The 27,461-nt window shown below is 32.9% G+C and overlaps 3 protein-coding genes across 3 annotated transcripts; 2 read left to right on the top strand and 1 right to left on the bottom strand.

Annotated features, from left to right (window-relative positions):
- Positions 1-2,087: 2,087 nt before the first annotated feature.
- LOC130656762 (breast cancer metastasis-suppressor 1-like protein-A) lies at positions 2,088-11,460 on the top strand. The gene is made up of 14 exons (XM_057459679.1): positions 2,088-2,395; positions 2,673-2,760; positions 2,954-3,009; positions 4,879-4,950; positions 5,138-5,157; positions 5,249-5,308; positions 6,190-6,286; positions 6,826-6,921; positions 8,047-8,111; positions 8,392-8,425; positions 9,186-9,261; positions 9,343-9,396; positions 9,517-9,547; positions 11,044-11,460. Exons 1-14 carry the CDS (start codon positions 2,167-2,169, stop codon positions 11,143-11,145), a joined length of 1,080 nt encoding a protein of 359 aa, XP_057315662.1. The 5' UTR covers positions 2,088-2,166; the 3' UTR covers positions 11,146-11,460.
- Positions 11,461-11,589: 129 nt separating this feature from the next.
- Positions 11,590-14,338, top strand: LOC130656763 (gremlin-2-like). The gene is made up of 2 exons (XM_057459680.1): positions 11,590-12,433; positions 13,244-14,338. Exon 2 carries the CDS (start codon positions 13,259-13,261, stop codon positions 13,712-13,714), a length of 456 nt encoding a protein of 151 aa, XP_057315663.1. The 5' UTR covers positions 11,590-12,433; positions 13,244-13,258; the 3' UTR covers positions 13,715-14,338.
- Positions 14,339-21,090: 6,752 nt separating this feature from the next.
- On the bottom strand, positions 21,091-23,685 carry LOC130657041 (mucin-like protein). The gene is made up of 2 exons (XM_057460003.1): positions 23,392-23,685; positions 21,091-22,881 (listed from the first exon to the last, which is right to left on the bottom strand). Exons 1-2 carry the CDS (start codon positions 23,564-23,566, stop codon positions 22,382-22,384), a joined length of 675 nt encoding a protein of 224 aa, XP_057315986.1. The 5' UTR covers positions 23,567-23,685; the 3' UTR covers positions 21,091-22,381.
- Positions 23,686-27,461: the final 3,776 nt, after the last annotated feature.

Raw genomic sequence — 27,461 nt, forward strand, 5'->3', positions numbered from 1 at the left:
AAATTACTTATATACTCACTATTGTATAATAACATTGTATAGAGCCAGATAGCTAACTAGCTACACAAAATAGTGCTTTGATTAGAGTTCCTATTTTCTTAAAGAGCCAGCAACAAAAAGCCTTTGTCCTGCTTTGGGTAATTTCTCCATTACTGGACACCCGACTCACCCGACTCCAGTTCTTATGGGGAAAAGGGTGGCTAAGAAAAACTTCCAAGCAACACTTTGGGGTTACTTCTGTCAGATAAAAAGGTATATTCACACAGGATTTTTTTATATTTTTTGCAGAAAAGTTGTAGAAACATGACAAAAGTTTATTGTTGCTGCACCGAACGGTCAGGGTGAGCTGATGATTAACCTGTAGCAATATATATATATTTAGCTGATGCAGAATAATTAGACGCTACGCATAGTATAATTAGCTGTTAAAAGCTTCCTTGTGTTCTTAAAAGCTAACTGTTGAAGTATTTAATGCTCATTTTGAGTTACGCAGACTCAATTAGGGTCCATACTCTGCCAGACAACTCCCTGCAACATCCAACAGCCCACACAGTGTGCCATCTCCCCTATTTCCCTTACATGGTAGGTTAACCTAGGGCTATCGTAGCATTCACTTGCCCATATTGAATTGCTGTCAAGGGGAATCGAACACCATTCTCCCGCACAAGTGCCAGAGTTATAACCACTAAGCTATGGTGCCATTTAAAACGGCTAATTATTCTGTTATTGGCTAATTATCAGTTCTCCTTTAGTGCCTAATTTTCTTGAAAATCTTTCTTGAACTCACCCAAAGTATCACAAAATATTTTTCTAAGATTTCTTAAAAAAGACTTGATTTTTAAAAATCTCACGAAAGGGACCATCGATTTATCAAATCCGCAAGTTTATTGTGTGTTTACCCTTTTTTGTTTCAACTTGTTAAATTCAATTCGTCAATTTAAAATTGCAGAAGTATTTTCAGAAAAATGCAACTAATCACACTCTCCGAAAAAAAATTCAAATTTGAGAATTCGAATCAAAAAAGGATAACAAACAATTAAATTTTTTGAATTCAATAAATCGATTTCGACAAAATAAATCCTGTATTGTCCACAGGTTTCAAAATCATGGATTGCCTGCCTAATATGTTACTTGTTTAACAAAAATATCAAAAACCAGCTTGATTAAATTTATATATATGCATTTAAACAAATCTTGAACAGGAGAGTAAATTCTGAAGGCCTAAATACTGAAATATTTAAATGCTAATATGTATTTATTGCTGAGTTAATTAACAATGAACTACTTCCTTCATTCAAATGGAGCTCGTTCAAAAGTTATTATATTCGAATCGTCAAGTTTATACATGACAAGATTTGTATTGAAATTTCCAGAATTTTCTGATCAGTTTTAAAAATATCCAGTTAAAGTTTTAACTGTTATTTTAGAATACTTCATTTAGCTATGTAAAAATTTTATTTTATTTTTTATTTATTAGATTGTATTTTAACATTGCAGGTTAGTTACAATAATAATTGAGAATTGGGATACTCAGTGATTTGTTTACCCCATAATTCTCCGTTTTCAAGTTCCACTTCAAATTTCAATATCTTTTAGGCTATTGACGGAAATCTCCAAGCCGCAGGGCTTCTTGTTTTAATTTGAAAACAAAGCATATTTTTGCCTATTTGCTTGTAATGACCAGAAAAATAAATAATAAATATAAAAATGACAGTATAGTCATGCATACTATTTCGGACATGTAGAAATGGAAGTTAAGATTGATACCAGTAGACGCTCGATCCTTGCGTTTATGGTTCAGCATTTGAAACGTCCCCCACTATTCTACTGCAAAATAAATATGCATCAAAAATTAACCTTAGAGCCTGTATCACTTGCGTAACGTCCTTTGCATGTGCATTCTGCATCGCACGCGTTACTTGATTTACACATGCTAATCATCGCACCCCTACTCAAATATTCCTGAAAAAGCCTAAATTAGAGTGAAAATACCCATTGATTTTTTAGTGCTACTAATTATTTTACTGGCACCTTTGTGGCCATGATCTAATTTAAAGATAAAATTATATATTATATTTTTGATATGTTGAAGAGTCATAAATTCTGGTAACAACTAAGTTTTACTATAGTTTTTGTGACTTTATTTAAATAAAGCCAGTAAATAAAATGACAGGAGAAAAGGAAGAAGATTTACCAATCATGGATGAAGATAGCATGGATGAACCTGATAAGGAAGCAATGAGTGGTGACGATGTAAATAACGAAGAAAGGGTAACAGAAGAAATGAATGGGAAGAACACAGAAGATGAGGATGAAGAAGAAGAAAGAGTAACAAAAGAAAATTCTGATGAGGACTCAGACTCAGAAGATTCTGAATCAGAAGGCAGTGACTCGTGTAAGAAATTGCATTTTTAATTTTACAGTAGAGTTTTCAAAAAATCAAAATGTGATTTAAAGGTGATTTGAGTCTTGATGCTAAACCCGCACGTAGCTGTATGAATATTAGTATGTTTGGGGTAGGTTATGCATCTTTACTAAGTATTGGACAGCTTCCAGTGCCCTATTTTCACTTAATTTAAGGCTAACTGTTGCAGTGTTATTAAAATTTGTGTTAATTTCTTCACTAACTGATTTGCAACTGCAATGTATTTATGTTTTTTTTTACATAACAGTAGATGAAGAAGAAGCTGAATTAAGAAGAACACGATATGTTGGTGATATGACAGACCTTGAAAAACAGTTTTCTGATCTCAAAGAACAGTAAACATTTATTTTATTATTTTTAATTTTCAAAAAATTAGAAAGAAAATAATTACACAGTTTGGAAAGGATTAAAAATAGTACTGTCGTGTAACTTTTTTTTGTTTTAAATTGACAAATAACAACTGGTTGTTACAACACATTTTGCTGCTTTTACTAGCTAGAATTTTTTTGTTACGTTCTTATTTCTTAGGCTTTACAAAGAGAGGATTGCACAGATAGAAGAACAACTAGGAGAAGTTAACCACAGTAAGAATGCTTTGATGTGTTTAAAGGAGAAGGGTCTTTTTTTATAACAATATTCCTTGGGAATTGTTACTTCATTTACAATTCTGATAAATTTTTACCAGCCTTGTAAGGTGGCAGTAACCCTTTTTTAGCTGTCCACACAGCTCCATATATTTACTCAGTGTTTTATGTATAAATATTTTCTTTACTTTTTTTAAAGTTATGGACTGCTGAGTTAGCAGAATCTTTTAGATTAAAAATGTATAATAATCAAGAAACAAATTGGCTTTTAAAAAAGAGCTCCCACTTTTTACAACTGTTAAAAGGGTGTGTGGATTTTTTTAAACATTCATATTTTTCAAACAACAGGTTTTTGTATATTTTGAAAGATTCCTAAATGGCATCCTCTGCTGTATTAAATAAACTCTATTCAGAATAAAAATATTTCTCTTCACCTTATCATAGTTGTATGATTTGCCAAACATGTCTGTAAAAATTTTAAAGAAAAACGACTATCAGAAGAAGTTGGAGCAGTGTACAGTAGTACTATAAACATCATAAAATTCTACTTTACCTGCTAATTGTTTCCCTTTAATAATTACGACATTTTTTTTTGTATAATAGCACTGGAAATATATTCAGTAAAATAATTATCATTCATGTCATTTTAGTTATGATTGAAATCATCTGTGATCAGTTGCAAACCTGTTCATGTTGTTTTTATAACTTCTGGCGCTTATCAGTTTTAATTTCGTTGATCGAGAAAACAATCAATATGCTATAAGTTACAACATTACGTAATTGATTAGGGAGTCGAACAATATTTCAGTTCAAATTGCTAATACGCCATGTCAACAAGAAAAATACTGGAAATAGGCGTAACAAAAGTTTTGAATATGAAATTACACACCATTTACTTTTTTGCATTATTTTACTCACTCTTGAGCTTTATGATGCTACATTTTAGTTAATTTTTGAGCATATTTTGCTTTATATAAAAGATTAAAAAAACTAGTGATTTCTTAAATATCAAAGATAAAGGTTTTTTGTGACAACTCGTTCAGCTCCAAAATATGATTTTTCTAAAAATCACGGGTTTTTCTACATATAAACAAACAGTTTGTAAAAAAATTAGTAAAATGCACATCATGCATGGATACCAAAGGGATACCGAAACATTTGTAACTTTTTAATTTGCACCGATTGGAATTTGATCTCTTATCTATTTTTACCTCCATGTTAAAACTGAATCTTTTTGGTGGTAGATACTAGTATTATAGCTATAAAATCGTGACAAGATTGTTATAACATAAAAAAATGGATATATAGTCTGAAAATAATCCTCAGCAACTAATTATATAAAAACTTTAAAAAGGTTACTGTCCTGCCTTGGCTAGTATTTTTAACATGTAAAGTAGCTATTATTTTAGATTATGTGATAAAATCCATTGTTAAATTTATACGCAGAAAAAACAACAAACAACTTTTAAATTGCTACGATTACAATCTTATTCTCGTGTAAAATTGTATGTGACATGGTGAAGAAGATTTGACCAAAAGCAAGAGTCCCCTAATTAAACGCTGAAATTTAGTATACAAAAAGGTTTTTGGGACCTGCATATAAACAGCTTTATTTAGTGTTGTTAATATTAACTAAGAAAAACTCAGAAAATTGTGTTGAAAATATTAGTTTTATTTCGAAAATATATTGTCCTATATCTTGAACCAATAAAGATTTTTCAAAAAAAAAAAGATTTATACACAACTTTTCAAACTCTTTCATGTGAAATCAACTAATTTACTGACATTGGTCAGAAAAAATGGTGTAAATTGTAAATTAAAAAAGTCCTTGATTTAAATATTTTGATAGTATGGGTAATTGTTTTTAAGGTGAAGCAAGAGAATACACAGGACCATTAAAGCAATTAGAAGAGGAGTGTAAAAACAGGTTGGAAGTTGCTGGTACGTACTTTTATTATTATTATATACTTTATTTTTTATTTTTACATATTATTTTATATTGTTATTGTTATTAGTATTATTATTATATATTATTTTTATATACTTTAACCAATAAATATATAATTTATGTAGAAAATGTTTTTATAGTTCAATATTGTGAATTATTTTATGTTATTATTTTTTACAGGTCATTTGAAGCATTATAGGGTACGTATCAAAAAAACACAAATTCTTATGTACTTAAAAAATCTTTGTTTGAACCCTCTCTTGATATATATATGTATATATTTTTTTCTAGAGTATTAACTTGGAAAATAAACTACAATGCGAATTACAAGCAGCTGAACAACATTTCCAGGTGAGTTTGTAAAATAAAACCTTTTTGGTCAGTAAAAATAATTTCTTCTTTTGCAGATATAAATTAATGCCAGTGATTTTTCTTTTTGTTTCAAGGGCTTAGACAAACTTTTGAAAACCTGAAAATTTGACCTCCTTTAGAAAAACCTTTGTGATCATTCTAAAAGGAAAATGAATTTTGTGCTCGTATAAACCATGATATTTGCCAGACCTTCAAAACCTTGTAATCAGACTAAGTGTCCTTATTAAAAACCTTTATTATGCTCTTGACAAAACCTTAAAAGCCTTGAAATTTGAATACTTTTAAAAACATTTTTGTTATATACATTGTCTGGTAGTGTACTTTTTTAAACACTTTTTTACTTTTACAAATTAATAGCAACGTATATTTTTTGCATTTTTTTACATTCATTTTGATTCCACATAGGAATTTTCCTTGTCTTTGTGTAAATGTACGAACCTCAACACACAATGAGAATTATAGAAAAAAACCTGGTGTAAAAATTGTGTTATTTTTACAATAGCTTTATGTAAAGTGCAATCAAGTATCTGAATTCTTTTGATTACAATTATCCCTTTGTATCAACCCACTTCATGTCTGTTGAAGATATTACACCTTCTTGAAAAGGTTTGGGGTTTCAACTGTACCCATGACATTTAGGTTAGGAAAAACAGTGTAATGGTATAAATAAAGCCAAACTCGGAGTTATAGTATTTCAATTTCTCATGCAAGTTGCAATTTTATTAGGTGATTTAAAGGTTATTCATAGCTTTTTGTTAAACAGTCAGTTACAACGTTTAGTCAGTTCTGTAAAGAGTCAAATCAAATCCAATCCAACTTAACCTTTCCTTATATTATTTTTAACACCTAATATTTCTTAGAATGAGGAACATAATTTAATAGCAATGCTGACAGCAGATTTTGAAGAGAAATTAAAGAAGGTCGAAGAGGAAAGACACACAGCAGAAATGTATTCAGGTAGGTCACGGTTAATTATTGGTATCGTTGTCATGTACACCAATGCGTGCCATCGCATAAAAATATACACTTAGACGTCATTATATAAAAATAACGACATTAATTCTAGTTAAATTTTAAGTACAAGTACCTTGGTTGCTATGGTTGCAAAGCGGAAAATCAGAACTTGTGATGTTATTATTATTTCGACATTATTTGCATCATAACTTTTCTATATTGTTGTGTGGGTTTGTCGTAAAAAATGGTGTGATATTTTAAAATGACGAACATTATACTTGAAGTTGTAATGCTTCCCTTAGAAAAAACGAGTCAGTTTTAAAAAACAAATTCGCGGAAAAATGTATAGTTTTTTTTTAATAAACTCACGCATCAAACTTCGTGAAATTTCTCTTTTTACCTTCAAAAATATCTCGAAATTAAATATTATTCACATTAAAGTTCTTTGTATTGTCTTATTTATTCTTTGTTTATCAAATCATTGTGTCACTTTGTGTCAGGTATTACACGACAAAAATTTTGACCACTTGTTTTTTGCATAGACCTATGGTGTGATGATTTGTTTCGAAGTCGAAAAAAGAGGAAAAGCATGGAAATGTTTGTTCCTGAGAAGAGAAAGAAACCAGCTAATGTTGTAGGTACGTGGTATGGTAGTAGATATGCTGGTTTTTAACGTAGTCGTGTTAAAATTATGCACCCAGTGTAGCTTCCTTAGTTCCTATTGATACTGCTATAGACGAGGGTCCTGCAAAGGGAGCGCTAGTGCATTTAAAGCTCCCATTTTAGCTACAAAAGCCGTACAAGCACAGCAACCGCCTAACTAGATAATCGCCGTGTTTAATGCAAAACAGAAAGGATAAATTCACATTTTTATAGATTCTGCCTTGTTAAGAAGTACTACAAAGCGTACACTTATATTACAAGTGTGAATTCATTGGTCTATTTTTCTCCTCCACGGAGTCTCCCATACCAGTCCAAAGTTAGTTTTCAGCCGGAGCAACCTAGCTGACAAGTCGTGTGAATAACCTGGTATGTCTGGGTAGTTTATACAGAGTTGTGGAGATAACATGTCATCCTTATATTGAAAGTAAGTTTATTGGATTAAAACGTAGACTACAAAAACATATTTGCTTAAGGAATTTCGGCACTTTTGTAACAAATCCATTGGGATTGTTAAGTTAGGTAAATATTTGCGGCTACATCCAAAGAAATGTAACAAGTTCCTGTTTTTGATCGCAATTATTATACAGGCAAATTCCATTCACGTGCCTCATTTACCCATATTGCCTCGATGAACATACAATTCCTGCGTCCCTTTCTTCATTTTTACCAGCTACATGTAAACGGAATGCGAAGGAATGTGAAAGCGTTTAACAACACCACAAAATCGAATTCTTTAGATTTTTCTACTGTTTGTTGCTACCGATGGAATTTGCGTAAAAATTGCTGAAATGGGTGCCACATGCGATTTTCCATGGTTTCGAAACAGCTCAATTATTTTGTTCATAGAAACTTGATATTAAATATCAGTCAATACTTTCTTAGTGGACGTTTGCGCTCGTAAATTTTGTTTTTCTGTTCAACTGTGTTATTACCCAGACACACTTAAGATTGTTAATCACCGTCTCTTCTCTGACAACTTTGCGTCATAACACTCGTTCTACTTTGCATTTTTTTGAAGCACATTCTGTGAAAAACAAAAACTGTAGAGCGCTAGTCATAGTTTGTTTTTCTGGCCTTTAAAAAGTTCCTTTTGCCTTTAGGACCATACATTATTTACATGTTAAATGAAATGGATGTTCTAGAGGACTGGGCTGCAATTAGAAAGGTTGGTTGTCGTTTGTAAACATTCATACTCGAAAACAGACATGGTTGGTCTCTCATACTAAAAATTATAAGTACCTTTGCAAGGAAAATTTTCTTTTTAAGCACCGTCAACTTGAAACGATTACCTACTTCAATCAACGCCCCTTTTGGAGAGAGGCCTTTCAAAAAGGGCTGATTATCTCGAAAGGAGGGGAGTAACAAAAATAATTTAGTCGGACCTTAAGAGATTTGTTAATTCGTCTTAGAGGTTATTTATTTATTTATTTTTCTTGTTGTTTTAGGCAAAAACTGATCTTGCCCGAAGAAAAGCGAAAGGTACAACGGATATTTCTTCATAACAACTTTCGCTCTTTGTAATTTGCGGTCACGGGTGTTAAGTCATTTTTTTTTCATAAGTGAGTCATGCGGAAATAGAGCAAGTGTTTTTTATCATTTTGAATTGCACAATCCGGTCCTTAAAATGTCCACGCAACGTGTGAAGTGTTTTGGTTGAAATGGCTTGTTATGTTGCTGTGTTTATTTGTTTTGGATGTGCATGCCTCAATTTCTTCCTGCTAAACTTTTTTGCGTGTTTGCTGTTTTCCTCTTTAAACGAAATCTCACAAACAACTCCTTACATTACAAAAACAAACATCACCAGCGTGTTATAATAATCTTGAAAAACAAAAACAACAGTCTGCTGAAAAGCCAAAACAACACTTTGTTTTTGTTTCTACTTTCTTTGCTCATACAAATTTAAGTCGTTAAAGCTTTTTACTACCTCTTTCGAGCATGCCATTAAATATCCTTCAAAACTGCACGTTCTGTCAACAGCGTAAAAATAGCCTTGTTTGACGTGCACGAGAGCGTTTTAAAAGATATAACGTTGCAAATATCAAGCAGATATTTTCCATTTTGACCATTATCCTCAAGTTGTTTATCATGTATGTTCTATTCATGACGTCAGCAAAAAAATAGCCCGTTGAGTTGACCATACTGTGGAAGTAATGCATCCAGCTGTGCGATGCCATCTTTAGAAATAGCGTATTTTGAATGCGATTTTTCTTTTTTAATCGTATCTTATTGTTCGTTTCAGAGCTTTCCGTGCAAGAGAAAGACCCACTAATTACCGCTTGTTATAAAGATGGGAAATTCCTCTACCAAGGCGAATGGTAATATGATAGTCTAGTCACCATATGTTATAAATAGAAAAGACCTCGGGTATTGCATGTGATTATGAATGTTTCTTGTAGGTTTGAAAAAGGGGAGAAAGTCACGCTTGACAACAGAATCGACGCACCTGTCAGGTAACCCGCTGATTTATCGCCCGTCACATCTTTTAAGCAACTTTTGTCCCTAATCCCCATCGAGACATGTTTAGCTTTATATATGGGATATTTTCAAATGTTTCCTCTTTTATTTTTTAGTGCAACGATTACAGCAATCAATACTGGGGAGGTAAGTCTTTGGAGGCGTAACAATTAAACGGATATTTTTTTACGTGAACCGGAAATGTTTGTCCTGCATTCGTGGCTATTGTTCGATTCGTCCAGTGTAGCTTTTTGATACGCTCTTATTCTGTGTCTAATTGTGTGACTGGGAATAATAATTACGAACATATTTAAAATAACGTTTTAAAATTAATTTTATTTTAATTATCTTTTTACATTTTTTATTTTTTTATTTTGACTTTGTGTAAAAGTGTACGGAATAAAGTAAACGCGTTAGATACTCAGTTCATCCTCATAATTTAATTAATAATTTTGTTTTTTGTCTTATTTGTGTCTTATGATTCAACTTGCTCGTGTGTAGGAGCACGAGTTTTACAAACCTACCCTCAGAAGGTTAAAATAACTAGCATTAATTGCATGTGATTTGGCCCCTTTTAAAACTGCCACACAGAACGCCAACGTAAACTCTAGAACAGTGATTAGTCCCCCTAAAAGAAGGATTTCAGTTCAAAAAAGGATCTTGCGAAAAAAAAATACTTATTGAAAAAATAATTTAAGTATACAATCCTCGAATGTTAATAAAGCCCATAAAATGGATCCGAATAACAGTTTTTCTAGCTTTAGCTGTATATTAGAAAATATTTTTAAAAATGTTAGTGATCTAAATAGCCATGTAAAAATCTCGAAGTGTAAACGAAAGCAAAGGTCCCATGTTTTTGGAAACAATCTGACGGCACCGATAATCTGGATGAAATTCGCTGACCAAGGTACTGGTTGATACCAGCAACTGTTTTAATGTTTCTTTTTTGATTTAGTTTTTATTTCATATTTATTTTGGACTATGATAACATTCGGTGTAAAAATTGTCAAAAATTTTATCATTCGTTTTATGTGGAGATTTCAAATTAATCGTTGTTTTTTTTCAGAGAAAATCTGACAAATTGAATCTGTCTGGCTTTTTTAAATTTTTTTGTCACTTAGAATGAGGGATGTCCAATTCTGTCTAATTCTGTCCAATTCTGTCTAATGACAGTCAAAGGTTGACAAAAATTGATAATGTAATAAGCGCTGAGAATCCAGTTATAACGGTGTTCTGCAGACAAAAACAAGGTGAAACAACTGATGAAAAATATCTCCTTGTTTAATTTTTAAACATATATGGTACTAGATAACCTCCTGTCGAAAAAAAATAGTGAAAGGTGTACAGAACTTATCTCAGTAACAATTCTGTTCTCTGTCCGCACTTCATTGATGGCGCTGATCAGTTTTGATATAGAAATGCTTTAAATCTCATTGTTACTTTAATCTGGAGAGCGATTATAAATAAATGCCGTTTAAAAAGTTTGCGGAAAACAAAGTCATATCTCTTCTTTTTTGCGTTTTTTTTTTAAAGAAATGTTACACTCTAGAGAACGAACTACTTGAAGGTTTAAAGTTCATCCCTGTTATAGTAGCAATTTTCTCTGGAGAAAAATTTAATTTGTTGTCCAACTTTCTTTTAAGGTGTGGGTGAGTAAACGAGACGGCGTCAAGTGTAAACTTTATATAGCGCAGTTTCAAAAAGGTAAATACACCATTCAAAAGTGTATGGAAACTCTCGCGTAGATACGACGTGACTTGGATACGATTTGTCGGAATTTATTTCACGTTGAGAAGAAAAGCCAAATAAACAACACAGGAAGCAACGGGTGCTTGTTTGCTTGTCAGCAGATGTGATGGCCCACTCGATGAGAAAGCACTTCTAATGATGTTGTCAACGTCCTGTATTCGTGGTTGTTTTGCGAAATATTTATTCAGCAGAATACGTGCTAGACTGATACTTCTGTAAATGTGATTTATATAACTTATTCTAGGTTTGTTTTACAAACTCACCACTGTAATTAAAGTCAATACAATATAATATTTGTCTAAAAGGAAAAACGTTATTTTTACTGCGTCTGTGTTTTTTTAATATTTTTTCTTACTCAAATGCTTTTTATAGAAATTCATTTCATTGTTTGGATATCCCTATAATTGACTCTTTAATTGTTAATGACCTTTTGACTGTAATACCGTGAACTCCTAATGTAGTTTCTGGGTGTGTGTTTCGGTATTTTTAAAGGACGTGGTTACTATTTAAACTGCCTCATATTGAAACGTTTACATTTGATTAAAAGCTGACAGCCTTGTTATTTTCTTTGTTTACAAGACACCGTGAATGATAATTATTTCAACTATGATAATCAAAATACTATCATTGGTGTTATTGTCTGATAGAAAATACCTTCGTTAGCCAATGATTTATTTAAGTTGCTTTTACAAGCCAATCAGACTCCCTGTAGGTTTATTATCCGTGGGAAATCAATGATTGTAAAACTATGGTTTAAATAGGCATTTTGAACGGTTGAATTTCGATGACGTTCTCTTGAAATTTAGAAGTACTGTTCATTTCATTCATTCAACAATACTTGTAAGCAGATAAAAGCCAATACGGTACTTTCTTATTGTCAATTTATCGCTCTTGCTCTGAGATGTTTGTTATATCTATATATCTATCTATAAAAATATAATATTCAATGATTATGAATGGATAGCTTTTACGTGATGTGTTCTACGAATAGCTGACGCTGCAATCAAGTACTGATTTATCTTTATGAAAACAATTAATCTACAAAGAAACACCGCGCCATCAGTTGACTATGTCAAGTAGTTTATTATGCTGTGCAAATTGGACAATCGAAGGAAGATTAGCGGTGTTCGTTTCGAGTACTCACTTCTCTAACAACCTCTGCGGTGGAGAATTATTAGACATTGTTACGTCATCATGTCTGGAGTGATACTATAAAGCGGTGTCTGGCTAATGATCGGGTATTACGTTTAATCTGATCAAGGCACAAGGACATCTTCACTTAAGGTAAGTTAAAATATAAAGGTCTTTGATAAGCTAACGTAGAACAAGATATACTTGTCTTGGTATATATTTTTATGTTGGCGAGGTAACAATATTAAACTTATAGCAGTGAAAAAATACTTTTTTCATTGTCTATATTTTTGTATGACAATGTATAAAACGATTTGTTACCAGAAGAAATACAAGAATATGTATGTTGTTACACTAACTTAGAATAGGGGAGTCATTCCAAACAATGTTCGGATAAATCGAACATTTTTGGCGCCTTTTTTCATAGTGTCACTTTCAAGACGGTCGCTATTTAAAATGTAAAGAAACGATGCTTTTCTTCCGGAGTTCATTCATTTGTTTGAATGACAATTTAAAGCGTTGAGAAAATACCTCATGCCGTCGAGGGAGAGAAAGAATGCAAATTATTCCAATTGTTAGGGCCAAACGAACGAAAACAAATTAGAAAAGAAACATTGTAAAATCACTGCAACTATAACGTCCAATTTGATTTTGGCTTCAGTCGTTGCTATGTCATATCATGTTTACTGTCAAATATTATCTAAACTTCGTGAAATTGGACCTCATGGACAAATTACACAATTAAAAATTAAAGCGAAAGAATTTTCCTCGACATATGCAGAAAATTGAACCCGCAATCTTTACACAAACAGGTGTGGTAACTTACGACACGCTAGTTTTACTTTGAAGTAAGGCTTTTTTGTTCCGGTTTCAAACCTCTTTAAAAACAATAGAAACCTGAATTTCTTAGTCTAAAGTTGTGTTATTAACTTTTATGTACGTTTTCGATCTATTTATTTTTAGGTATTAAAGCCAGCGATGAATATTATACATGTGATAATTGTTCTGACATGCTGTTTTCAAGTTTGTCAGACGAATTTTACCGACTTAGAGTCTTTCATGGAAAAGTTAAAAAAACTGATCAAAGACAGTATCAAAGAAAAACCTGGAGTGAAAGTTATGAATGCAAGCGAGGCCAACAAAACGTGGTGCAAGGCTGTCCCTTTTAATCACACTATTAGCTATACCTCAAAAGCAGGGAAGAGATGCACTCCAAAAGTAGTCGTTAATAACATGTGCAGAGGACGATGCAATTCTTTCCATTTACCTGGACAGGAAAAGTCTTTGTCATTGCATTCGGAGTGCAGAGCAAGCTCCACCGTAGAGGAAACTGTTGAACTGCACTGCCCATTCTCAAAGAAAAAGAGAATTCGTCATATAAAAATACAGAAAATTTTGTCTTGTGATTGCATTCAGTGCGCGAAGAAACATTGAAGCGGAGCTCCTCTACATGTACGCGTTTTAATGAGATATTTTTCTCGCAGTCTGTGTTTCATCAAATATTGAAAAAAGATGTACGTATTGCGAAATGTTGAAGATGACAATATTATAAAGCCGTTTTGTATATATTCGTGTTATGTAAATTATAAGTTCTACGTTTCTATTTATATTGGTGACTCATTGCTAAAAAAGTTCAATTCGTGGCATTTAAATTTCGATTTAATGAGAGCAGTGCTGTGAGAAACGTGGGTTGGCACGCCTTCGTAGAAACTCGTTCATTGAAATTCTCTTCAATCAAAAAATGATAACGAAACACTGACGCGGAAATATTTTCAAATTTATATTGAGTCAATCTATTTGTTTTAGAAATTGTAAATACTATTTGAATAATATATAGTTGGTATTTATCTTGAAAGTAAACCACCCAGCTTCGTTGTCTCCCACTCTCTCAGATATTGCACAAGAAACATTTCAGTCTAGCTGTATATTCTTTTTTTTATTTTTTTTTATTGAAAAAAACAGATCATAAAACAAAAGGCTGCGTTAAGGGTTGATCTTAGCAATGGCTTCGTAGCTAAAGAACATAAAGAAATATGAAAACAGAAAATGAAGGAACCGCGTCTTGTATATTTCATGTATTTTGAATTCCGCCTCCGCGAGTAGCTTCCCGTTTTTTCATCTAGGTGTAAGCCCTGATGATTTTAATGACACAGTTCTTGTTGAAGCGTCAATTCTTTTACAAACACCCACATCATAAAACTAAATCTATCTCGTTTTATGAAATCCTAAAATACTGTTATTTGAGATCTGTATTGAATCTAATGAAAGTAATGAAACTATAGTCCAATTTTTTTGTAATCTAGATCAAAACATTGTAATTCAAAATAGGATACAAAAACGCGAGCTAAAAGTATTACGAATGTAAGCCAATATTATAATTTTCGTGTGTGATAACTGACCTTATCCCTGTGCGTGAAGAAGGGTCCCATAAAATTGAAAACAAAATAACCCTGTGACGATTTAAAAGCAGTAAAAATTAGTAGAAAGATTAGCGTGAAAATGTGATTACGTTTTTATGTGGTAACTGTACAAACCTAACGATGTCTGTTTCAAACACGTTTTCTTCTAACTGTGACGTTTTGACAAATTTCTGCATTGTTTTTGCTTTTTTCCGTGTTGTCAATTTCTTTTTATTCTTTTATAGATTTCACAAAAGTTCAAACTTCGTGCCCTTTCTTACACCCAGTATAGATAACAATCTATGGTCACGAATATTTTAGATATAATATCCACCTGCTACTGGAATTTTTCTCATAACGTTAGTATTTTGTAAGGTTGAAAAGCGAGACTCTTAAATTAAATTTCTGGCATTTGTTTGATGTGGTCAGACTCACTTGAATTCACGTGAAGTGTGGTTAGCCTGTGAGAAAATTATATCGTTGTTTGAAATGTTTGCTAACTACACAATGCGCCTAGTCAACTGCTTGCTTTTAGGTGACGACTCAAATGAGAAACAAGTTTGTCATATAATAACAAACAAGAAGCAAAAACGGAAAAAATATGTCTTAAATTACAAAAATAAAATCTAGTCACATCTTCTGATGCAGAAAAATATTTATTTGTCCTTGCAGTGTAGAACTTAATTCTTAAACAATTTGATACAAAATTTCCATAACAACTTTAATCCTAACACGATTCTTTGTCCGAGCCAAATGCAAAGCCGCGCGCCAGTCAATAACATGAAATCGAGGCCATTTGTGTCCAGAGATTTATTGTAAAGAATAGATTTAAAAAACGTGTAAAAACAACTCCATTTCCAGGACTTTTTCTCGAACCAGTGCTCCCTGGAAACGAGATTGGTAAAGATCATTGTGGAAAACTGTTAATTCTTTAGGACACACAACCGCTTTTAAGTTTTTAAAAGTAATAGAAAATTTTGAGGTCACTATAAAGTCGCGTGATAAATGGATTATATTTATGAAAAACAAACAATGTTGGGTCATAGTTTACAAATATTTGCTTAACTCCTCTAACAAGACACAGGCTAAGAAAGAAAATGTTATGCAGGCGACAATTCTTGTAACCTCTTTTTTAATAAATAGTAGGACAAACGTAAAGGCTTTTTACCCTCTCGTAGAATCATTAGATAAGGAAACAACACATCTAATTTCCAAGGTCACCACAAGTGATTACATAGACTGTAACTATATTAGATTTGCGCATATTGAACTTGTCAAAGATTGCGTATCGTTCACAGTAGATTCGGGAATGTCCATAGCACTTAGGACTTGGTAGGTTAGTGGGATGAGTTCATACTAAGATATGGTAATTGTTGCTGACGCCAGCACGTCTATTTTTTCTGAATTTCGGGAACTTCGTTATGTCGTTGTGCGGGCAGCGAATACTACTGGCAAATTTAAACGCTGTCCCCTGCCTGCTGTAGAGTACTGACTATTTGAACCTTCGAACATTTGAATTTTTTACTGTATTCGATGTTTTTAAGCAGTAGAAAAAATCTAAAATTTGTTTGTGTTGACTTCCTAGTAAACAGTAAATATTTTTAAAATCTGTGTGCTTGACCGAATAAAATGAGTAAAAAAGAATCAACATACATAAAATCGTACGAGCAGAGACAAAATATTTTAAAAAAATAAAATATTTTAATTAATTTTATTTATAGAACACAATTTTAAATTGTTTGTGAGTTGTCTGCAGAGAAACATTTTGTCTTTAATATCCGTTTCAGCTTAAAATTTTTATCAGAGTTTTTTGTTTATTTTGTTCTTTTCCTGGTATCAAAAATTATATTTTAAGACTGTATTGTACCTCCGAATAGCGGACATTCTTTGTAGCGTCATCTTTTTTTTACAACTGACACTTCTTAGAAACGAACGAAACGGTTGAAATGACAAATTCTCACAACAAACCCTCTATATATTAGAAGCTCTGTAGCGGACGTTATTTCAAGTTGCCAATTTGCATTACTCCAAGAATTGTCCTCTCCGTATTAGACACGCCAATACATCATAAAGGACGATTTTTGAAGTAATGTTCGAAGTATTGTCTTTGGTACCATGAAGAAAAATCTTATTTGCAATATCAGCGCTAAACGCTATTGTGCGAAATATTTTGCTAACCACATTCTTAGACACAAAAATTGACACAAAGGAATTTTATTTTGTCATTTTTCAACTATGGACAAATACACACGGTGAAAAGCGGAGTATTCACTGTGTGAAGTGTTTGTCCATATTTAGCAGGCTGCACTGTCGCTACTTTTTCATGCACGTAGACAGGAAGGCAGTGTTTAAAATGTGCTATTCGCCCGCACCACAAAAAAAACCACGTCGAGGCATTCGTGGACCCCAAAATTTGTGCAAAATTGTCGAGCTCACGTCTACTAAAACATTTTAAGAGTTTGGACTTGGCTAAATAGCCTCATTTCTAAGTCCTCTCTGAACACTGACAAGTGAACTTTAACAAGTTCAAAAAGATTTGACATAAAAAAAGATATTGCCAACGTTCTCATTCTGAAAAAAAAAATCGTTTTAATTTTTTTCTCATTTCATTCATTTTTAAATGATTTCTCTCGATATGTCGAGGGCGAGTATAACTCGATCAGAAGGAATGTAGCTCTTGGTGAGCGGGGGGTGGGGCAACAACACCAAATTTCCAAATATTTTGTAACCAATTTCAGTCCTCACAGCCTCCCTGAAGGAAGTAGCCTCACAGCCTCACACCCCCAACACTTATCAAAAAAAGATCCACCTAACTCCTTTTATCAGAACCCCACTTCTAATTATTCATATTAATAAAAACAAAAAAAAAATAAAAATAAACAAAAAAAATAACGTGTAGGCATATTTTCAATAACATTCTTTCAAAGCATAAGGGACACAAGTTATGTAAGAAATAATTTAAATTTCTGACAAACAAGTCAGAATTAATTAAATGTTTTGTGCTCGAAGAAAGTTTGATAACACATGTAAAAAGTAAAACTAAAATTATTTCTTCCCCCTCCAAGCTCTTCCCTATTTCAGACGTCAGCATGAAAATCCGCCCACTACAATTTTTTTCAAACTATAGATTTAAAGAAAGTTAACACCCTTCCTGTTATGTCCCCTGCAATTACGTTATCAAAAATAAATGGAAACTAAATGTTTGTTTAAAAGGTTTATTTTTGAAGTTTTTCCAACTAGTGGCTGCGACAGAATGAAGAAAAAAACACTTTTATTTTGGTAACGGGAATAAAACTTCCCACGTTTTCTCGTAAGAAGAAAAAAATAAGAATCATACAATTTCCATCCTAAGATACACAATCTAAAACAACATTATTAAAAATAAACCGACTGGGGTGGTAAAATTAACACCACCCCAATCATACCTACCAACCAACAAAAAATAAGGGAAGGATTTTTTTTTAAAAAAATGCATGTGTAAAGGTATGTCTCAAACAAGGATGAACTATGTCAAAGAAAAGGGAGATGCTTTTGGCTAGCAGAGCGCTTCTTATTAAAAATGTTTTATACAGTTTTGAAGTTTGTCATTATTTGCCAGTTTAAAGCAACTCGAAGTTTGTATATAAAATACTGTATATTGTAATTTTGAGTCGTACTGTAAGATAATGCTTAAAATATTAGAAAAAACTAATGTCAAACCCATGATTTATTACAGCCATTTTTGATGAAAATATTGGCACGCAAACTCAATCTCGTTTACAGATCTTTTTTCTCATTTGTTGGCGCGAAAGACCGCGCGAGCCACATATCAGAAAGCGAAAACGAAGCCCTGAGGACGAGATAGACAAACAGTATTTCCAAGAGCACTTTGGATGTTCTTAATTTTATCACTTTAAAATCTTAAAATGTCAAGAAATTCTTAAAAATAAATAGACCATGTATGTGCGTTTTTGAACATTGTTTTGGGTTTCGCAATATTTTTCACCTTAATCACAGCGTTTCCTTGATAATCTTTCATTCTTGCCGTATTTTGTCTGTCTGTCCGCAAGAACAATATTGTGCAACGGGCACGTGAAATAGCGTGTAATTTAAAGACGGACAACCCCGTGGATTTTTGTCACGGGTAATGACTAGTCTATTAAGAACGTACCAGAGAAATCTGCAGTTAAAATGCTAAAAACAAAGCCATGATAAGCTCTAAATTTTATGACTAAAAAATTTAAACTTCTTTCAAGGTTTATCATTAAAAATCTTATTTTTTCTTGTCCTAATTAGAGTGTGGTTTGATGTTTTCGTGAGTGGTTTGTGGTGCCAATGTAAATATTGTTCTCACAACTTATTTTTGTTGAAGTTGGACCCGAAAGCAGACAGATGTCATTCAAGTTTTATTACAACTTATAATATCTGTTGGGAGGGAATTTGATCCTTCAATTTAACCTTAATCAACCTTAATTGAAAATTTACATACGCGATATAAATTTATTTCTATCCGGTCAGGGGGTTTTCCAACAAATTACGGCCAAGAGGGTATGTCATGAAGGGAATGGTACAATGACAATAATTCTTTCCTTATATCAGCACTTTTTCTGTAAAAGTAGATAAAAATCATTCATGATATCCTAGATTTTACTGATTATTAAGATTTCATACACATTAAAGAAGTAGTTTCGAGTAAGCCAAGATCTAAGGCTCTTGAAGGTATATGACCTCAAAATTTGTTCGATAAATAAATATAGAAACTCGGCAAATACCAAAACTCACCCCGGACCAAATAGTGTTAAAACCTATGATATTCCTTACGCTTTAGTAATAATTTTTTAAAATGTAAAACCTCTTTTGCAAGCATAGAAATTCTTAGTATTATGCTGAGAGTATAATGAGAGTGCTTAAAATACTATTAACCCATGGAAGTATTTTTACCAAGAAAAAAAAAAATTTATTGTTTTAACCCTATTCGGTCCGGGGGGGGCAGATTCCGCCCCCCCCCCCCCCTGACGGTTTTTTTTAATAACTCCTGATTGCTTTGTTATATGGTTATGATACTTACTGAGTTTCAACATTTATCTATTAGACACCTGCATGCTATTTTTTTAGGTCCTATACCTTTCAGAGGCTTTGATATTGGCCATTACTCGAAACTACCCCTAAAAATCTCTATAAAATCATTATAACGGGGAAAATATAATAACTCCTGTTAGGATTATCCTTAGAACTTGAAACTTGCAACACAACTTTGTTTCATCAAGAAGAGTCATTGTGAATAATTTGAACACGTGACTAATCCGATTTCCCGATTTTGTCGGATTTCACCCGAAAATCGGGAAAAAACGGATTTTCGGGCAATTTTGGCAATGTTTTATCCGATCCATGTAAAAACCGGAAGATATGTTAAATGACTTTTATTTAGCTTTCAGAAACTTCAAACAGAATGTAAAAATTCGCTCTAGAACAAAAGTAATTATATTTTGCAGATAGTGGCATTTTTAACAATTTTCAAGCTTCTGATGACGTCACAGAAAATGTGCTGACGAAAGCAAAAGTTTATTGGCGCCATTTTGTTCCTTTTATGACGTACTATAAGTGTGCCAAGTTTGATTCAATTTGAACAATCCTATGAAAAGTTCGCCCCCGGTCATAGTATGTTCGAAAAACCCCGGACCGAAGAATAGGGTTAAATCAACTTATATCCCGTTAGAGATTTCAATAATACATCTTGTGTGCCTTTTCCAAGAAAGAAAATCAATGTAATATTTGAAGTCCTAACCTTAACAGTTCTTTCTAAACTTTGTACTAACTGGCCTCTGCTGTATAATTCTATCATACCAGTACTTTTCCAATTCTTATTTAAGACTTACACACGTGCCAAATTCAATAATTTTAAATACGATTTTTAAACCCTCAATAGGTAATGTGTATTTAATGACTATAAAATATATTTAAGGATAAATTAATGTTACAAAAACCAGGCAGGGTATGTATTCACACGCAAGCAATGATTCCGTTCAGATGAAAACAATGAAATTTTGCTATATGACGACAACATCGTGTGAACAGAAAAACAAAATGGCCGCATTAAAAGGTAAACAAACATTGATGCTTTTACGGAATGAATAGCTGACTATTTTTTGCAGTCAGTCCTGGTTTTTTAGACAACTTTTTGGGTTGATTCTCCCCGAAATGACTTCTATCTGCGACTTTAATTTTTCACGAAATTTACTATGTAATAAAACACTATAAATTAAACGCTAATCATGTCCGTTTTATACTTTTGTAGAACTAAGTATCGTAATACGCAAGTCTAAGGGGATTTGAAGAGGGACCCGGCGTAAAAAAAGAAGTGGGAGGACCCCAGCATAACACTACGTGGTTAAATCAGACATAAAATCAACAACAAAAACGCATCACGAGACGTAAGACTATTGTTAAACGTTGAAATTTGATTTTTGCGGTAATAACTCAATTTAAATTTTGTCAAAGCAACACAAAAATAATATAATTTGGTCTGATCATATGTTTGACATAATATATTCTACTTATGTTAAAAAATTCCACTTATACATGTGCATTTAAAGGTATTGTACAAAAAGTTAAAAATAGTTTCATAATGCCACATAAATATTAAAATGGCTTTCATCACTCTAAATTATTAAAAATAGCACCAAATGTCAAAGGTTTATTGAAGAGCGCTACAAGAGCTTTCATTTGGGTACCCACAAAAATAAACTGATGAGTTTTAATGAAATTTGAGGATTTTTAGTTAAAAATTCTGACATTAATTAACCTCGAATTGCGCAAATTTAACTGAATCTAACCAAACGATGAAGAAAAAATTAAGCATATGATGATGGAGTTCCTTAATTCTATAATATTAAGAGATTGTTACAAAACTTTCGTGAAAACTAAGGAAAAAATAATAAATATAAAAGTCTAAAACAAAATTAAAAACGCAATTATATTATTATTATTATTATTATTATTATTATTATTATTATTATTATTATTATTATTATTATTATTATTATTATTATTATTATTATTATTATTATTATTATTATTATTATTATTAATATTATTATTATCCTTGTAACAGACGATGCAGACCGGCGTATGCAACCACTGATACAATGCAGGCTATATTATCACCCACAAATGGAATGTTCTAGCGTAAATCTTATTTTGATAACTATTATTGAGTTTATAGGTGCAGCGAATCTACATTCTCAACGTATGTAAGAATTCCCTCTGCTGAAAACTCAATATATATGTTTGTCCATTACCCTTAAATTTAAAAAATGTATATTTTGCAAAAAGAATTGAGATTGAAAAATATGAAGCAATCTAATTTCTATAGTTATGCCCTATATTAAGGTTTCACTAGAAAACACACAATAAAAGTAACACCAGGAAAATAAAGCGCTGAACTTTTTAACCTTTCCACATCTTATTACATCCTCCATAACTACACTAAAATGTCTTCAAAATTATTCAGGATTACACCCAAAAATTGTAGATATAGATTTCAAGTTCCGACAGACGCCATGACGATCGAGTTTAGAAAAAAAAATATTAACGAATTTCGAGAAGTCAAATTTGTTATAAAATATATTTTTAGTTAACTGTCCACAAGATTGTGCAAACATATATAACATTAATATCTCACCTTAATCTGTAATAAATACACATAGCTATCAAGATATTTTTATCAAGCAGTAAAATTACTTGTAATATTAGTGCTAATTGTGGTAACAACACAAGGTTGCGTATTACAGCCTACGACTTCATGCAGTTGCTCAGTACCACAACCTTTGCCATTAAACCTTGGCGCAGGGTTATTGCAAAATCTTTCACGCGTTCGATGCCCTGAATTACAACTGGCACTACATTCACTCCAACCTCCCCACTCACTAAGGCCGCCATCTATTGGACAAGGTATCATCCAATCACACTGTCTCTCTTCTTTTGATTCACCATCGCATGTTTTACCACCGTAAGCAGTAGATGGGTTATCGCATTGACGCGTTCGTGACTGCCTTCCGTCCTTGCATGAAGGTACACAGTTGCCCCAATTGGTCCAATATCCCCAGTTTCCATCGACTGGACACTTAGTGATTTCGCACTGGGTGGTTTCAATGTGGGGTCCAATGACTACACATAATTCTCCATATCCATACGGGCGCGGATTTGTACAATTTCTTGTTCTTCCTAAAAAAAAAGACTTTAAATTTATTACACAAAATAATATAACAACTACTGTAAATCCTCTTATAAACGCCCAGGGCCTTTATTAAATTTTGCGATTTTAACAAGGGGCGTTAATTAGAGGGGGCGTTAAAAAGAGGAGCGTTTATTAGAGGATTTACGGTATGTAAAGATCTTAAGAAATAGAAGTTCCAGAGGTTGCTGTGATTGAATAAACTGATTTTGATTATCAATGATTAGACACTTTACATTCTGCTGAAACAGCGCAAACATAATCGCACCGAGTAAAGAAATAATGACCTTGTTTACCAAACTGACTCGAATAAACTATACCTATTTAAATGGATCGGGTATGAAGGAGCATGTTAAATCTCAACTGACTCAAATAAACTATAGAGAGTCAGTGAGAGACTGACCAACTTTGCAATTATGAAGCATGCACATTCACATTCAAAATACATAAAGCAAAACCAAATGAAACACAGCACAAAAACTACAAGATTATACACTTACCCATGACTGATGGTCCACATGTAGCAAAGCAAGCCGACCAGCTTGACCATTCTGTGTAGCCTCCATTAATTGAAGAATGCCAGTGATGTAAAGGTGGTAATGTAACGACAGCAAAAACAGCAGCACAGCAGAGAAAAATAAAACGTCCTGAAAACCAAAACCTTTCACGTAGCATATCTAGCTTTGTCTTTGACAATATCACATTGAGAAATACACATTAATATTCTACATAATTGAACTATAAATGTATAATTAACTAACTATAAATGAAAAAACAAATGTATACACATTTTCTATTTTTTAATACATTATAATTTCTTTTGACGAAAACCCCCAAATTTACCCATTTAAACCCATTTTTCATTTAAAAAATTTAATAGAAATTTCTTGGCTTCTATGTAAAGGTCCACCACCATCAAAATTCTATCAAAACTACATTATTTACAATGCAGTATCTTAAATCAAGATGCCATACTGTACCTCTCAATAAATATGGCAACTGTTTTCGAGCAAATATTTTAATACTTGGGAATGCCAAGGTTCCAATCAAAAGATGCCAATGTCATGGAAGGAGATTATCATGGAACAGTTCAAAATTTAATTTACAACTTCATTTTGCATAAATCTCTTGTGTTCAATATCCTTGTAAGTCCCAAAATATTTCCATTCCTTCTCAACAAATATTACTAGTCCAAATTTCCATAGAAAAGTTTTAACTGCTCCACTTCCTGAAGTTATGGACATCACGCAGCTTCTTGAACCTGAAGTTCAATACTTTTCTTACTTAAAATCCTACCCAAAGATCCTCCTCTTTTTCATTAAAAACGATGAGGAGAACTTGCATCAAATCACCAAATGATGATGTAAAAAACTGTCTTAGAACTTACCCATGTAAGTTCTAAGACAGTTTTTTAAAGAGATTTATTGACTAAAAGAGATCATAATACTCACAATAAAAGTATTATATATATTGAAGAAACATTTGAATATCTACATGTATATATATAATCAAAAAGAGTACCTTAGTAATTAAATGTCAAGGCCTTCAATAAAGTTGAGTTAAACATTGTTTTGAAAAATTTAAGCATCACTGGTAACACTATTGCTTGGATTAAAAGTTACCTGACAGATCGCACTCAACAAGTTATAGTGAATGGATGAAAGTCAAAAGAAAAGTCAGTCACTTCTGAAGTGCTACAGGGCAGCGTACTGGGCCCACTAATCTTCCTGATTCTACTAGGAATATAAATAAAAAAAGTCAGCGATGCAAAAGTAAGATCTTTTGCTAATGATACAAGATTGATTGCATGCATATGAACATTGCAAAATCTTTGAAGAATTGTCCATATACAATGTATTGTCCAAATACAATAGTCTTTCCTATAATATATATATAAATAAAAAAATATGAATGGAATGAACTATTGGGAAAATTTGGAAAAATTCCATATGTTCCCACTTTAAAGAAAAGTGAGATTCATAATTACATAATACATGTGTAAAATAGTTGAGAAAGTTGTAGCGTACACCTCCATAATATGTGAACATCTTAATTCTGTGATATCACTTTTCTCAGCAACTTTCTCTTTTCACTGGCAACACTGGATGGCTTTGGCATGATATCCTGAGCTTTACATCTAGGATGTACTATAACACCATTTTTACTGGTACTGAAATGTGTACAGTTTACAGAAAGGGCAGTCTAGACATAGCTGCAGTAGATGATCACAGATGAGAAATTATTTGCGTGGTGGAGGTACAACATTTTAATCTATTGTTATTTTTGTAATCATTTATTATGAATCTAGACAGACTGGAGAGTATTTTTTGCCATGCAACCAATTTAATCATAAAAAAATGCGTCAGAAAAAATTCCAGTGGATCTCACATTGAAAAAAACACATCACTGAATTAAGACGTAAATCACCGAACTAGGACGTTTCATCTGATTTCTTTTTCACTCAACCCTGTGCAAACGCCCACATTGTTCACTGGTATTTTTGCAAAGTTGTTTTAGGGGATGGCTTATAGTCAAAACCATGAAGTTATGTGGCAAGCGATATAATCACATAATTAGGCAGATATACGCTACCAAATGTGAAGGAAAAAGTGAAGTATAAAAATCATCCTTGACTTGGTAGAAAATGTGGGATATTCTCCCAGTCAGAAAATGTCACATGAAAAATAATTACAGGTTCATTTTTTTAGGGTAGAAATTATGATTTGAAGGAAAATAAGCCATGCATGTGGCCAGCTTTACATAAATAGGTGGTGAATTTTCCATAAAATCTTTGTTTTCTAACTTTAAACTTTTTTTGCCAAATTTACCTTTACTTTCATTCAGATACCTGTAGTTCTTGTTTAAGAGTTTGACCATAAAAAACAGGTTTTTCATCAACTGAAAGTGGTACTGTTCTGCCCAGACTGGAAAACAGCATGTTTATAAACAGGACAGTCAGATTATGTATGCATAGTCAGATTATGTTTTTTTACCCTGATAAAGTCGTGGTGACCGGATTATGAGCTCTGATACAATGGCTGACCAGGCAGGCTGTGATTGGCATTATCTTCAAACTTTTTTAAATGAAACATTGACAGATTATTGTCACTGAATGAGGGAATTCTCTCCAAGATAGAACATCATTGAAAACTACGCATGGCGAAAGAAAAAAAGTCTTGATGTAATTTTTCTCTTCAAGATAAAACACCTTAAAAAACCAGGCATAGCGAAAAAAAAGTCTCAACGTAAATTGAGAAACCCAAAATTTAATTTCCATCAAATTTCATTTCTTTTGAGAACAACAACAACTTTGCCACCATGGCTATTTGCTAGTCCTGAATGATTTGAAAGCCATACATCTCTTATTATGTTTGTTTTTTAAAGTGCCAAATAATATAAAAATTGTCGTACATAAGGCGACCTTTCCTGATTATGTTGCCCTACTTATGTAATTTCTGCCCTGTTTATAAACGTGGCAAGCTGCTGTGTACACAATCCAGACAGCGTTTATAATCCAGGCAAAACAGTACCACATGAAATTCCCACTGGTAGAATCCTTTACATACCAACATATGATACACGAGTTAATGTTACCATAGCCGAGTTAACCCAAGCCAGGCATGAATGATATGAGAATGGTTAGGTGGATGTGTAACGCCAGTCTGAGAGACAGAAAGAGTTCAGATGAGCTAAGATGCAGGCAAAGTCTCCGTAGAATTAAAGATGTTATCCAGATAAGAAGATTGAATTGGCTGGAGCACTTGGAAAGAATGGAGGAGGATAATTGGGTAAGTAAGTGTAGAGACTTGATAGTTCCTGGGGTAAAGCCCAGAGGCAGACGGAGAAAGACTTGGCAGGAGTTTATAAGGACAGACTTGATACAGAGGAAGTTGAGTTTAGATCTAACACAGTCTAGATCAGATTGGAAGAGGGTCATTAATATACCCCGTCCAACCCATGCTAGCATGGAAAACGGACGTTAAGCCGAGAATGATAAGCCGAGAATGATGATGCAAAGGAAATTGGGGAGATGGCACACTTCACTGTTTTTGAGTCGTTGGATGTAACACGCATAAATTTTATGCTACGCAAACCCCAATTGGGTCTGCGTAGCTTAAAATATGCATTAAATACTCTAGGACTCTAAGACATATTCCCTACTGGAAATAAGAGACAGGTTATATCTCTCAATATTTGTGAGGCTAGCCATGTAAATAAAATATGCACATCTATTTATTCACTGTTAAATGTGATCCCAGAGCGGAACCTGAAAAAAGGAAGGACAATAAATTGCTCGACCTGAAGACATTTCTTCAAAAGCTTACAAAAGGTAGCTAGCTGGCTAGCACACAAGAGCCTAGCGCTAGCTAAAGGTAACTCACTGGCACTGACGTATTTTTATTATATACCTAAAAAAAATAATTCTAGCAAAAAAATGCAGTCACTTTCTTGTAGCAACTGAAAACATCTTAGCCTGTCATCCTTATCTCGACATTGTCACTGTTTTGGATTTTACTATCGTTCCTTCAGAAGTTACCTACCATACACTGACAGTCCACCATTATGGTCA

Source organism: Hydractinia symbiolongicarpus, chromosome 9, assembly GCF_029227915.1.
Source record: "Hydractinia symbiolongicarpus strain clone_291-10 chromosome 9, HSymV2.1, whole genome shotgun sequence".
Taxonomy (NCBI): Eukaryota; Metazoa; Cnidaria; class Hydrozoa; order Anthoathecata; family Hydractiniidae; genus Hydractinia; species Hydractinia symbiolongicarpus.

Excerpts from the sequence above, each read along its gene's own strand:
- LOC130656763 (XM_057459680.1), top strand. The coding sequence starts at position 13,259 with ATGAATATTATACATGTGATAATTGTTCTGACATGCTGTTTTCAAGTT.
- LOC130657041 (XM_057460003.1), bottom strand. The coding sequence starts at position 23,566 with ATGCTACGTGAAAGGTTTTGGTTTTCAGGACGTTTTATTTTTCTCTGC. Across the intron at positions 22,882-23,391 it reads ATGTGGACCATCAGTCATGG|GAAGAACAAGAAATTGTACA; the intron begins GTAAGTGTATAA and ends CTTTTTTTTTAG.
- LOC130656762 (XM_057459679.1), top strand. The coding sequence starts at position 2,167 with ATGACAGGAGAAAAGGAAGAAGATTTACCAATCATGGATGAAGATAGC. Across the intron at positions 8,112-8,391 it reads ACTGGGCTGCAATTAGAAAG|GCAAAAACTGATCTTGCCCG; the intron begins GTTGGTTGTCGT and ends TTGTTGTTTTAG. Across the intron at positions 8,426-9,185 it reads TGCCCGAAGAAAAGCGAAAG|AGCTTTCCGTGCAAGAGAAA; the intron begins GTACAACGGATA and ends TGTTCGTTTCAG.